General features: G+C 34.7%; 1 protein-coding gene across 8 annotated transcripts in view; it reads right to left on the bottom strand.

Annotated features, from left to right (window-relative positions):
• Positions 1–1,892: 1,892 nt before the first annotated feature.
• The window catches only part of LOC120626257, a 141,742-nt gene continuing 130,609 nt past the window's right edge, over positions 1,893–13,025 (bottom strand). For 6 of the 8 annotated variants that reach the window (XM_039893690.1, XM_039893683.1, XM_039893686.1 and 3 more), the window contains 7 exons: positions 9,722–9,772; positions 8,102–8,356; positions 7,410–7,650; positions 6,436–6,597; positions 4,763–4,889; positions 3,244–3,389; positions 1,893–2,533 (listed from right to left, as the gene is read on the bottom strand). In XM_039893690.1, coding sequence (XP_039749624.1) covers positions 2,511–2,533; positions 3,244–3,389; positions 4,763–4,889; positions 6,436–6,597; positions 7,410–7,650; positions 8,102–8,356; positions 9,722–9,772 — 1,005 coding nt within the window. In that variant the 3' untranslated portion in view covers positions 1,893–2,510. The remainder of the gene's footprint in view (positions 2,534–3,243; positions 3,390–4,762; positions 4,890–6,435; positions 6,598–7,409; positions 7,651–8,101; positions 8,357–9,721; positions 9,773–13,025) is intronic. The other 2 variants (XM_039893685.1, XM_039893689.1) reach the window with 1 other exon arrangement.

The raw sequence follows: 13,025 nt of genomic DNA, 5'->3' as shown, positions 1-13,025 counted from the left end.
AACTTTTGAACCCAATTTACTTTTATTGGTACATAATTGAAACCATGTGGTCCATATTTTGTACACTTGATCATATTTTAATGTTCATGTTTCTTAAGAATTCTAACAATCGATTTTGTTACCAACGAATAATCGAACTGTTCAAAATATATAAGGCTGATAAATTTTTATAATTCAGAGTTTTATTTCAAAAAATCCTTACGGTTGTCCACAATTGGCGCACTTACTCTATGCATTAATAACTGCTTTGTTTGAATTGGTCAAGTTTATATTCGATTATAAGTCCTTTTCCTGGGTCCGATTCATCATGAAAAGCCTGTAACAGTCCACTGCTGGACTAAAGACCTCTCCTAACGCGAGGTTTGTTCATAATCATCACCCTGGGGGCTGGGCAGGCGGGTTTGTAATCGCAGTAGATGGTAGTAGTACTGTTCTTTCTCCGTTCTATTCCCTTAATCGCCTCGTACGACACCTGCAGGAGGAGGAGGGGTGGAGACAACTGTAGTAAATCCTATCTGCCGCAATTACATGGTCATGACATGGTCATGACATAGTCATTACTTGGTCGGAAACATGATTAGACCACGGAATATTGTAAAAGACATTGAAATTCGTAAAGACATTGAAATTAATAAAGATATTAAAAGAAAATGTAAATAAAACAATAGTTTTAATAGAAAGTTTATATTAGATGTGATGACATTGAACAATAGCAGTAAATGTTACATTGCATGTCGAGGCGTCAACAACAAATAAAAGTTTGTGCTTCTAGAAATAAATTAACAAAACTACAACAATAGGTTAAAAATGAAAAAATATATATTTCACAATTATATAAATTTAACATAGGGCGAGAGAAACTACACTTTGGTAAATCAATATTTTACTAAATTATGTAGGTAAGAAATGTGTTAAAGTTAACATTAATAAAAAAAGATTTAAATGAGCGTTTCTTTAATAAATTGGAAAGTTTTAATTAAAAAGTGACTAGACATTTAAAAGCCAAGCCAAACATTTACGTCTATCGCATTTTCTGAGAGTCAAATACACTTAGTTTTTTTATTATCGATACATCTAATATTAAATTAAGCATACAAATTAGTATTGTCAACGTTGCCCATAATATAACTCGCCCTATATACACCAACCATTGCATAGTTATTGAGTATTTATTTACTTGTACATATTTATAGCTAGGTTAATAGGTAACAAATTATAAAACACGGTGGCCAATAAAAATTAAAATAATGTTAGCGAACAAGATTATTGACGATCTAATTTTGCAAATACACAAAACATCTAAACTTTGGTTAAAAGAAGTTAGATTTCAAAGTTTGACTTTTGTTGATTATGTAATCCTGAGAATATTGAATGCAGTAATTATAAAAAAAAACTGTCATGGTAGGTAAAGGTTACGCTATGTTTAAATAGTATCAGTTTAGTATTAATATTTGTATTATTATAGACTGCCATCAAAAAACGTTACTTTCGTGAATAATAAAACTAGGTAGTAATATTTCTGCTGCATACTTTTAAAAAGTTACTTTTAAAAGAAGAGCTCCAATCCCCAGCTCCTAGATTTTTAATAAATTACTATAACTAATAAACGACTTTACAGGTATACACGTTTTATACAATTATACAACACCATATTAATATCCAATAACATATTCTTTGGGCGCGCAAAACAACTTTGGGATGGTTCGGTTGATTTGGCACACATATTCTTTCCTATTTTCACTCTATAAAATACTTATGCAAAAGCAAAAGAAAAGAAAATCATAAATTAAGTTTAAAAATATACGAAGGTAGGTATTATTCAGTTTTTTTGTTAAAAATATTGCATCATTAAGCTGGAAAAAATATATGTACCATAGCACATGTAACAAATGATATTTATTTTATAACATTTATTTTAACATGAATTATTTTATAAAAGGATATAAAAGTCATGGTTTACAATTTGGTAACAATAATATTATACTTAGTGAATTGTTAGTACAATCAAAATTTCGAGTCACTGAAAAGTTCCTATATTGATTTATGCTTCAATGTGACTTTCTACCATTTACTACCATACATGTATAACTTTGTTACAGACATCTTGCTAACTTTATTCCAGTACTAAACACATATTTAAGCTAAAAAGATCCTGTATATATGAAAAAGTTTACATCAATAGATTTGTAAATAATTTGTGTAAATCAATTCAATGCGGCCTTGAACTAACTTTGTCTTCCCTCCCTTTTTGTCGGAAGGTACAACCTTTTCGAATCTGAAAAGTCATCAATATTTCCAGTTGAGAAGTGATAAATTCTATTCCTTTTTTAAAAGATTTATAGAGTACTTAGTACTTTGCGCTTCACAAATAGACAGTATCATATTGAAAAAGTTAGTTCAGAGGGGTGCTCGTTTGTAGGCAGTAGTTAAAATGCTTAGTTATGTGTTTATCTTGTGCGTCTTGTGCACAACGCAGCGCGGCGAAGACGCCGCAGCAGCGTCTGTCGCTATCAGATACGTTCCACATAGTTACCTGGAACATACGAGTTATCTGTATATATATATATATAAAAGAAAGTTGTGTTAGTTACACCATTTATAACTCAAGAACGGCTGGACCAATTTTTATGATATTTGATTTTTTGGATTCCTCTTAGACCGGAATAGGACAGTAAGTATTAAAATATAACATTCATAAAAAAAAATGATCTGCGGTACGAAGTTCGCCGGGACAGCTAGTATTATTATAATCTAGACTAATACTATCAACTTGTAGTGGAAAAATAATGTTGTAGTATAATCTCTGGATCTACTGAACCTATTTTGAAAATTATTTTAAAATAGAAAACTTTATTAATTTTGAGAATCATATGCCATATCATATGCTAATCATTTGATTTGCAAAATTAGTCTGAGATTTGCAAAACGAACGACAACCTTTTTTGGGAACGCATCCGTCACGATGAGAGATATATGATTCAGTTCTAGAGAAAAGTTGTAGAGCTTGATGAATGAATTGTGTTTAAAGACACAAAAAGTAGTTTTATAATATAACAAAAAAACATTTTCAAATTTATATCTTCCCGTGCATGGTGGGTCGCTTGTGTATATATATATACAGTGGCGTGCATAGAGGGTATGCACAGGGTATGCAGATTACATAAAAGCAAGCATGTACCGATAACTCCAATTCAAAGTTCAACATTCTTGTGCCTAAGTAAGTAATAAACAAGTTTTTCTTACCAGGAAAAGTGCCAAATCTGCCAGTCCGCTGGCTGGAGCCGACGTACCAGCCGTCGTCACATTTTTCAAGAACATACACCGTGTCTCCTTCGTTTAGTTCAAGCTCGTCTGGGTTCTGTGGTCGGTATTTGTACATTGCACGGTATCTGTGAAGATATAATAATGAGGAGTTGGATTTGGTGGATACGACAATCTTTTTAGGAATAACTTTAGATGCTTAGCTTCAATGGGGCCCACATATAAATAATTTAGCGAACAGACTTAGTTCTGCAGCATACGCGGTAAAAAAGATTCGTCATATGACAAACATAGAAACTGCTAGGCTCTTGTATTTTAGTTATTCATATTTTATATATTTTTGTATTTTATATATTTCACAGCATTATGTCCTATGGCATTTTATTATGGGGTAATGCTGGTGATATAGATTCTATTTTCGTCCTGCAGAAAAAGGCTATTCGTGCGATATATAAAATGGGCCCACGAGAGTCATTAAGGGATAAATTTAAAGAATTTAAAATAATGACGGTACATAGTAACAAAATAAATATTAGAAGCAAAAATAAACTCGTTGTGCAGTTTACTAGGCTACACAAAATTGCTAATTCATTCAAATGAAATCTTTGAGATGTCTCTCAATAAGTTCAAAGTTTATATAAAACGTAAGCTTACAGAAAAATCCTATTATAATATTAAGGATTACTTAAACGATAAAAAAGCTTGGGTGTGAATTGCTCTAGCACCATAGCTTAATATAAATTTACTGGAAGATAAGTGATAACAAACAAAAAATTACCCGGCTAAATTTGTTGTGGGCTCTTCTTAGACCAGGGAACGTTTTGAACCCTCATAACTTTAGATTTAAGTTGGCGAACGAATTTATCACCATCCCCTTACAATTATGTAAACAAATATGTATGAACGCTTCATAAGTGCTTGTGATAGGCCTACATGAATAAAGAAATTTTGATTTTTGAATTTGAATTTGACACAAAAACATAACTTCGTAATAAAATTATGACACCTTTTGCATTGGTGACAAATGTTTTTTTAAGTGAAGTGCTGAACTTCATAGATTAATACAGTTATATATTATTACAGTTTTAGTTCTTTCAAGCTAATTTAGCAGCACACAAATATGGAATATGAAAAACTCATGGGTCAGGGGAGGGCAGGTAGGAAATCCCCCCTTGAAATCTCGCAGGAAATGTACGAACTCGTAGCCAAGATAGAGATAGAGAGACAGCAACAAAAAATAAAAAAAAGTTTTGCCTCCAGAATCGATTATAAAGGCTGAATAAAGTTTAAAAAATCAGCCGAGGATGAGGGCCTCTAAAATAATCCCACTTGCCCCATCCCCCTTAGAAAAGAAGACGCCCATGGAAACATTCAATATTATCAATACATACTGAGCGAAAAACATTTAACAATATTCTATGATGTTTGAACCTCAATTTGGAATACTCAGCATCTTATGAGAGAGAGGTTCGTTAGTAGTCTACTTCGGTTCGGTACGTACGGGACAGCTTCGGCGTTTGTGTCAACGTAGAGTGGCTCAGTGTTGTTGAGGTCAACGCCCGCGCCCGTCGGTGGCCCGTACCCGCGCTCCGACGCAGACGCACCCTGTGACGACTTTGTCACGTAACCTGAGGACAACGGTGATGTTACATTTAGCTTGTAATTTCAAACAGACTGGTTAAAATCGTGATCGGTCGCGATTTCAGTATGCAACGTTGCAATTTGCAATTTGTACATTTTACTAAGCACCTTAAGTGAAAGTTGGACTGGCACACAAAGGTAAGGATTAAATAACACTTAATATGATTAATGAAAAAACAAAATGAATACCAAGAAACGTTTCTTGGATCGTTTATTTTTATAATTATGAAGCCACAGAAAGATACTAAAAATTTCAGCTCTCCACTCCTCTGTCTCCTCTCCAGTCACATCATCTCTTACTCTCTTTCAGCTCTCCTTATCCAGATTAAAGGAAGTGAATCAGGAAATTATTTTTGATTCGCTTCTTTTACCGAGCAGTGCTTCATTATCATCATATCAACCAATTAGCGGCCCACTAGCACGGGCGGCTACCACAGCCTTTACCCCTCCTCCCACAATGAGGAGGGGTTAAGGCTGTGGTGGATTCCACACACATTTGAGAACATTATGTAGAACTCTCAGGCATGCAAGTTGAAGCAAGTGATATTATAATTACTTAAAAGGCAAATAACTTTGAAAAGTTAGAAGTGCGTGCTGGGATTCGAACTCGGCCCCCCGAAAGTAAAGTCGAGCTCCTATCCAATGCGCTTTAACCGCTTCAGCAGCAGCAGTTAAATAATATCAAAGGCGTGGATTACATTGTCATTAATAAGCGAGTGTATGTGACGTCTGAAATATCTAGCAAACGGAGAAGTACTACCGCTAAGCTGTGTTTCAGTCAAAAGAGCATGGTTGCCGTTAAATAATGCCCTATAAAACTTAACACCTACGCCTCAGGTTGATTGCCTCAGAGCAGCACTTTCTGGGATGTGTTCTTTGCATGTCTCACAAAATGTTACTAACAGAATTAAGAACATACAGAACCCTCACTCAGCCATTATTGCAAGCAGCGCATTGTGTCCAAAACATTTAAAAACGCCCCGCGCGCAACTCACTTCACTTTTCCCATTTTTGGGAACCGACTGAATTTGAACCTGCGACTCTCTAACAAGCGAACTGAGCACTTTAACAACTAAGATATGGCTCTCCTATAACCGATGGCGAAATTATTATATGCCTCTTTATATCAGTCTAACAGCAACTGTAGCGCCATCTAGTAGAAAACTTTGCAGTTTTGATCTACGTTTTCAAAGGTCCATTTCACGTTATCCTTATTTTACGGTAAACGTTTAGAACATTGGAGATCCAATAATTACTGCTAACTGCTATATTGAATGTAGTGACTGACCGCCTGTTCAGGAAACACTACCAACGTGGAGTGGTTTTTGGTGCTTCAATAATAATTGTGTTAAAGGGTTCTGTATGTTCTCAACTCTGTTGCGTCACCATCAGGCGGGCAATTTGCTTGGTCCAACAATTATTATAAATAAAGAAAGAGGTTTTGTGGATAAAGGAATTTTATTGGATAAAGCGCTTTAACAGTGTTCTTTTATGTCCCTGTCGCTAGTGGGGGGTGCTGAAGGGTTGACCTACCTGATAGCGGCTGAGTGGCAGGCGGGGCGTTGGACAGTGCGGGACTATTGGGCTGAGGGGTATAGCTATGGGAACCCATGCTGCGCTTATCTGTCCCATTTAACAGCCCGTGCGCTGCTGGAGACGCCACTGGTTTGTCGGTGGTTCTGAGTGGCTGTGTCTCTGAAAAGTAATTTCAAACGTATATACACCGTGATCTATCTGATCTTTAAGCATTTAATTTAATTTAATTTTTAATTTATATACTACGACAACACACACATCGCCATCTAGCCCCAAAGTAAGCGTAGCTTGTGTTATGGGTACTGAGATGACTGATAAATATTATAATATACATAAATACTTTTAATATACATATAAATATCCAGACACTGAAAATCGTTCATGCTCATCACACAAACATTTTCCAGTTATGGGAATCGAACCCACGGCCTTGGACTCAGAAAGCAGGGTCGCTGCAAACTGCGCCAATCGGCCATCCAAATTATTGCAGACTATAAGTAATCAGAACAGGATCGAACGGAATCGGAGAGAAAGTTGTGATATCCTAGTGGTTCCGACTTTTGGTTCACTTTCGGAGGGCCGAGTTCGAATCGAATCGCATCACTTAACTTTTCTAAGTTCTGAGCGTTTTAAGGAATTGATAAATATCAAGTAAAATTACTTGCTTCAATAATGAAAGAAAACATCGTGATGAAACCAGCATGCCTGAGAGTTCTCAATAGCCTGTGAAATCCACCATTCCGCATTAGGCCAGTCTAAACCCTACTCATCGTGGGAGAAGACCCGTGCCCTGTAGTAGCCCGGTAATGGGTTGATGTGATGATGATGAAGATGATGAGAAATAATCTATCTCTGTGCTAAATTTCATCCAGATCCGTTCAGAAGTTCTTGCATTATTGTGGTACAAACATTCATCCCAACTTTCGCAATTATATATGGGGTTCTATGCATCATAAAAAAATGTAACTTACCGGGTTTACTCGGACTAGGCTCTTGCAAAATGGTGATATAGCTATCGGGGAATATACCGGTTCTGTTCGCATTTCTGCCTTCCCACCAATTATGGTCAATACGCCTAGACAGTACTACGACCTCGCCTTTCTTCAACGGCAGTTCAAGATTGGTTTGTGCTATGAAATCGAATTTTGCCCTAGCGCGGCCTTCAACCACTGCGGGTTTTTTGTGTGTTTGAACTCCTTCACCTTTAAGTAACTGAAAAAAGAAAATTTATAGACTGACTCTTAGGAAACTATTATGTATGATCAAGTTATTGTTCGAACCTACCCATTCTTTGCTGTAGGTATAAATAAATGAAAATTATTGTACTAATTAACAAATCGTGCGTGAATACAAAAATACTTTAATTTTAGTATTGAAGAAGTATTTCTGATGTAGGTACTGATTTTAGTGAAAACACCGCTTTCCAAATTTTACTACGGAAAGTATTTTCAAGCCGGGCGGGCATAAAACACTATAGAATTAACGATTGGGGGACTTAAAAATTAGTCTACCAAACATATTGTTTTGATTCGGTTCTTTGAAATTTATTTTTATTGGAGGTTTTTAGTGCACCTATTTGTATGTATTACCTATATAACTTATTTATTGCAACAATATCAATAAGTATATAAAGTTAATTGAAAAAAATAAATGTGTCACTCACCTCTACATAATTATAGGGAAACAGTCCAACCTTTCCATGCACTTCGCCTTCATACCAATTAGAATCTATTTGCTTTCTAACATTTATAATGTCCCCTTTCCTAAAACTTAGTTCCCTTGCGGTCTGTCCATTGAATGTGTACAACGCTTTCGCGACAATTTTCTCAGCCTCGTCGTAGCGATTCAAGGGCACAACTGTCTTCTGTGATGGCATAAAGTTGTCCTGGTGACGTCGATTTTGCATATCCTGCAGCTCCTGGAATAATAGGAATCAAAACGCCATGGTTAATTTATGCTAAATACCTCCAAATGACTTTTTTTATACAGAGTTAATTTTCAAACCATGGCAATATTTTAAAATTAAGATTCAGAGACCAGTATAAAAGTTTGTTATTAATGTTAATATAGTTTTTACAACACGTCGATGAAAAATATCCCCAAACAACCTTTTCTTATAAAAAAGCAAGGCACTTCGCTCCGTGCATTCGATAAGAAAGGAAATTATTAAAATGAAAATGGTATATAATAAATTTGACTATGAATTTTGTACTTTACCACACCCACACATTATTTTATCGGAGTAATAGTGGGATGGAAATCAAATAATAGTAAATTTAACATGGGTTAGGTTTATTTCATAAATGTATTATCTTAAAAATTCTTACACATCTATAGAATTGCGAAGGTTTGAAAAGTAGCTCTATATAATAAATAGACAGCGTTGATTCAAATGTGTAGGCGGCGCGTTATGATATTTACAACTTGTAAGCTTATGTGGTTTTTATTAAATTTTAACGATTAAAATATGGAACAATATCAGTTGCTTGTTAATCGCAGACTGATGCAAGAGTCTAAGAGCCGCAGTCATAAGAAACCACACGTGCAAACCGCATCGGACGAACTCAAAGGGAATGCCAACACAAACCTTTACCAGCGAAGCGAGCAAATTTGTACCATTATAGGATCGGTCAGATCGGCAGGTGTATGATTTCCCACTAAATCGAAACTATACAAGAAAAGGGAAGCGGTTATAGTCCGGTCCTACCCACCGGACTTCACTTTCGGGGGGCCCAGCAGGCACCACTAACTTTTCTAAGTTATGTGTGTTTTAAGCCAATAAAATATAAGTGATATTTTTATTGCTAAAAATGGTTAAGTTCTCCATAATGTTATCAAAGGTACGTGGAATCCACTAATCCGCACTGGGCCAGCGTGGTGGACTACGGCCTTAACCCCTTCCATTGTGGGAGGAGACCCGTGCCCTGTATTGAGCACATCATAACATTAAGATTAGCCGCGCATATGAAAAGAATTACCATCAACATAGATGGTTAATCTGACTTGGCTTGCCTGCTTAATTTCAGAGGATCTCGATGCGTCCGATTTGGTTAGCTAAACTATTGCTCTTTCCTTCCTTTTAAAAGTGTATTGTGTGCGCTTTCTGAGGCTCTTGTATCAGTCTGCGATGAACTTTAACTCAAGTACTTGTTAGGAACATATTTTTTTCAAGAAAGATCAAATAATTTCTAAGCCAAAAGGTTACATAGCATTTCTTATTAAGAAAAATCGTTTGATAAACTTGTTATAAACACTCTTCAGTCACACGTCGTTCAAAGGTCACCTTGATAGATGCATCAAATGAGTCTATGTCAGCATGTTGTATGTTATTTTCCTGTAAATGAAAATATTTTTCATTTTCTCTTATAAAACACTTTTCCAATTATTGGCTTACCGAAACCAAGTCAGAGCTTTCTCTAAAAAAACTACAATTCTTGTCCATTGATATTCATCAGTCATCTTAGTACCTTATAGCACAAGCTACGCTTACTTTGGGACTAGATGGCGATGAGTGTATCGTAGTATATTTATTATTATCATTTCGTAGTATAATTATTTAGTATTGCAGTTATACTAAATATTTCTTTTTTTTAAATACAAATTAGCCTTTGACTGTAATATCACCTGGTTATTTGCGATGCTTCAGTCTAAGATGGAAGCGGGCTAACCTGTTAGGGGTATGGCAGTTATACGAGTATGTAGCCCATACCTTTAATCGCTTGGCGCCACTTTTTTGCAGACAACAATAGAATTGGAACTATCTGCATCAGTTTGTAAACAAACATTGCTAGCAATAAACAAGCTAAATTCAAAAATATCTGTAATTAAGTTATAACGCGAGGTCTTAATTCAGTACATTATACTAATGTCAACTAAAAGGGGTTTACTGGGTTAGCTTTTATACTAGCAACTAGGTTAACCGATAACCATTTGGCACACTGCACACTGAATATTAATATGTAGTCTAAATTTGACAAAAATTAAATGTATATATATATATACATTTAATTTTGTCAAATTTAAATAACAAAATATATATATTTTTTTACTACTACTACTACTACCTACTACCTTTGATAACAATGCAAGTAGATATGTCCCTCAGAGTTTACCAAGGTATTAACGATATTAAAAACAGTTTTTTTGAGTGCATAATGTACAGTGTAAAAACTGTAACACAGTACATAATGTACTGTTTTACGCTTTTTTTTTAACGAAATATATACCATTGTCAACAATGCAACTAAGTAAATACCTCAGAGATTATGTATGTTACTACATATGTTTTTTATGGGTTTTTTCAGGATACCTAAACGTACAAACCCTTACCTAATAGGTAGTGTCTGAATAGGTACCTATAAAACTTGATCTAGACAACATTTGACTTTAGCACCATTTCTGAGATATACAAAATATATTAAATTTTTGGATTAGTGTTAAAGTTTATATTATTTCGTTCAGTTTGGTAAAAAACTGATGATACTCTTTGGTAAACTCCAGGTAGTTTCATTGTGGAAACTATTTTACATTCATGATGACTACGTATTAAAATATTTGCTCGAGCAAAAGTGATTCTTGAGTCAATGTCATAAATATCAAAATGTGCTACACATTGTTGTTAAAGTGAATGCTATTGTTGTGTCTCTCGTCAACGTTTGTAATTTAGTAACCAAAGTATGCGAAGTTCAAGGTCAACTACTTGAGGCATTCCGATATGCGAACAAAATGATCATCTAAATGCTTCATTATGTAAGAATTTAAGGATTGCCCAAGGTCCCAGCAAATGTTGACATGGTTTAGTGATAAGGTATCTTTATGTTAGAAAAACGTGGCATAAGGTCGGAATAGCTTGAAACTTTATTTAGCCTGAGGATCTCGTAAACCTTACTTAGATGGAAGTGTTAACTAATAATATGAATGAGGCAGTCAAATATCAAAATCCTGTATTTTGATGATTATTTTGATGTAGTTATGCTTACTAGTAATACAATCTTAAGGTTTTATTTCTCTTCGTCTTATTTGTGAAAAATATTATCATAGTTTGTTCATAGTAATGTATGACGGCAGAAATTATATAAATCCTAAACAAAGTACAATAAGGCAGAAGCTAAAATTTTTTAAAAGATGTTTATCTTGTATAAATTCTAACCAAAGAAGTATAAATTCTAACGGGTGTACATAAGTACACACACGTTTATTTTTAATCTTTATAGGTATAAAGAGCTTAGTCCCATAAAGTGACTATGTAGCTCTGTTAGTTATGTACAGACTGATATTTGTTCTCTCAATCTAAAATATGCTCTAACTAACTTAAATATCAGTTTTGATTCCGATCTAAGAGAAAACGTTAAAAACACAACACAACAAACAAAACATACAAAATTTAATAAACACTCGTAAATAACCTAAAAAAAGAGAGTGATTTACAATAATTCAACTGACCGCGGTGCGAGCCCTTGAGGGAAAGTCGTAGGTTTCGCTTGATTACACGTCAATCGACTATTGATTCGACGTCTGTGTTTGGATTTTGAAAAGTACTAAAAACTTTAGACGATTAATAAGAAAGCATTTAAAATTGACCGAGGTATACCTATTTATTACTTTTAATAACAGTAACGGTATGAAAACAACATTTTGTGAATCGATTGAATAAAACTTGAAATCTTAAAGAACCTTTGAAGAACTTACGTAAATCATTCATCAAGATACGATGACTTCTATTTTTGACCTTACATAATAATCGTTATTTGATTCAAGGGGTCACATAACATCTGATTGAAAAGGGCATTCAATTATAGGTAGGAGTTTGGAATATTACTGTCACAAAATATTGGAACGTATTCTATTAAAGTAAGCCTATTTTACATACGACGCGCGACGGAAAAAAAATAAAATACGCGAGTACCGAATTTGAAATTACAAAAATGGATCTAAAACATGAGTCTAAAAATTAGTATCATTTGTTAATGGTTGATATTTGCAGCAAAAGTGGGTATTTTAATAGGATAGGAAAGTAGATATACTGCTACTAGAATCATCAGTAATATGTCGAAGTAAAAAAATGCACGGCCACACACATCGATTGGTATACATACAAGATGAGCAAAAATCCGTTGTTCTAAATGGCTAAATCACGAATAAAGAGACCAAACTCTGCAAAGTTGACTCCACTTAAAAAACTACGTAACAAATACAACATTCTCACCTTAATAACTAAATCCGATATCATGAGCATATTCACCAACTATTTACCACTATTTATGTACCTTTGCGTGAATAAAAAAAACTAAACAATAAACGTAACGGTCCCGGTGTGATGTGCTTGCGCGTACTGGCGCGGTATTCAGATGACCATAGCTTTAATGTGGACCACAATGAAAACCGCCAAACAAGCGAGGTGTGAAGAAACTGCTTTCCATCTGCACAAAGCATTACCTTTATCCTTTACTTTATCGCGTAATGTGATATCTTATTGTACCGTTATTTGTGCCTTATGAAGTGGTATTTAATGTGGTGATACGTTTTGAGGTTTTTTTTTATCGATGTTATGATAGGATATCTTCTAATTTAGATCTTCTAACCGACTA

Source organism: Pararge aegeria, chromosome 9 (assembly GCF_905163445.1).
Source record: "Pararge aegeria chromosome 9, ilParAegt1.1, whole genome shotgun sequence".
NCBI classification, from domain to species: Eukaryota; Metazoa; Arthropoda; class Insecta; order Lepidoptera; family Nymphalidae; genus Pararge; species Pararge aegeria.
Note: the sequence above shows the minus strand (reverse complement) of the source record. Positions and strands in the feature narration are given on the sequence as shown.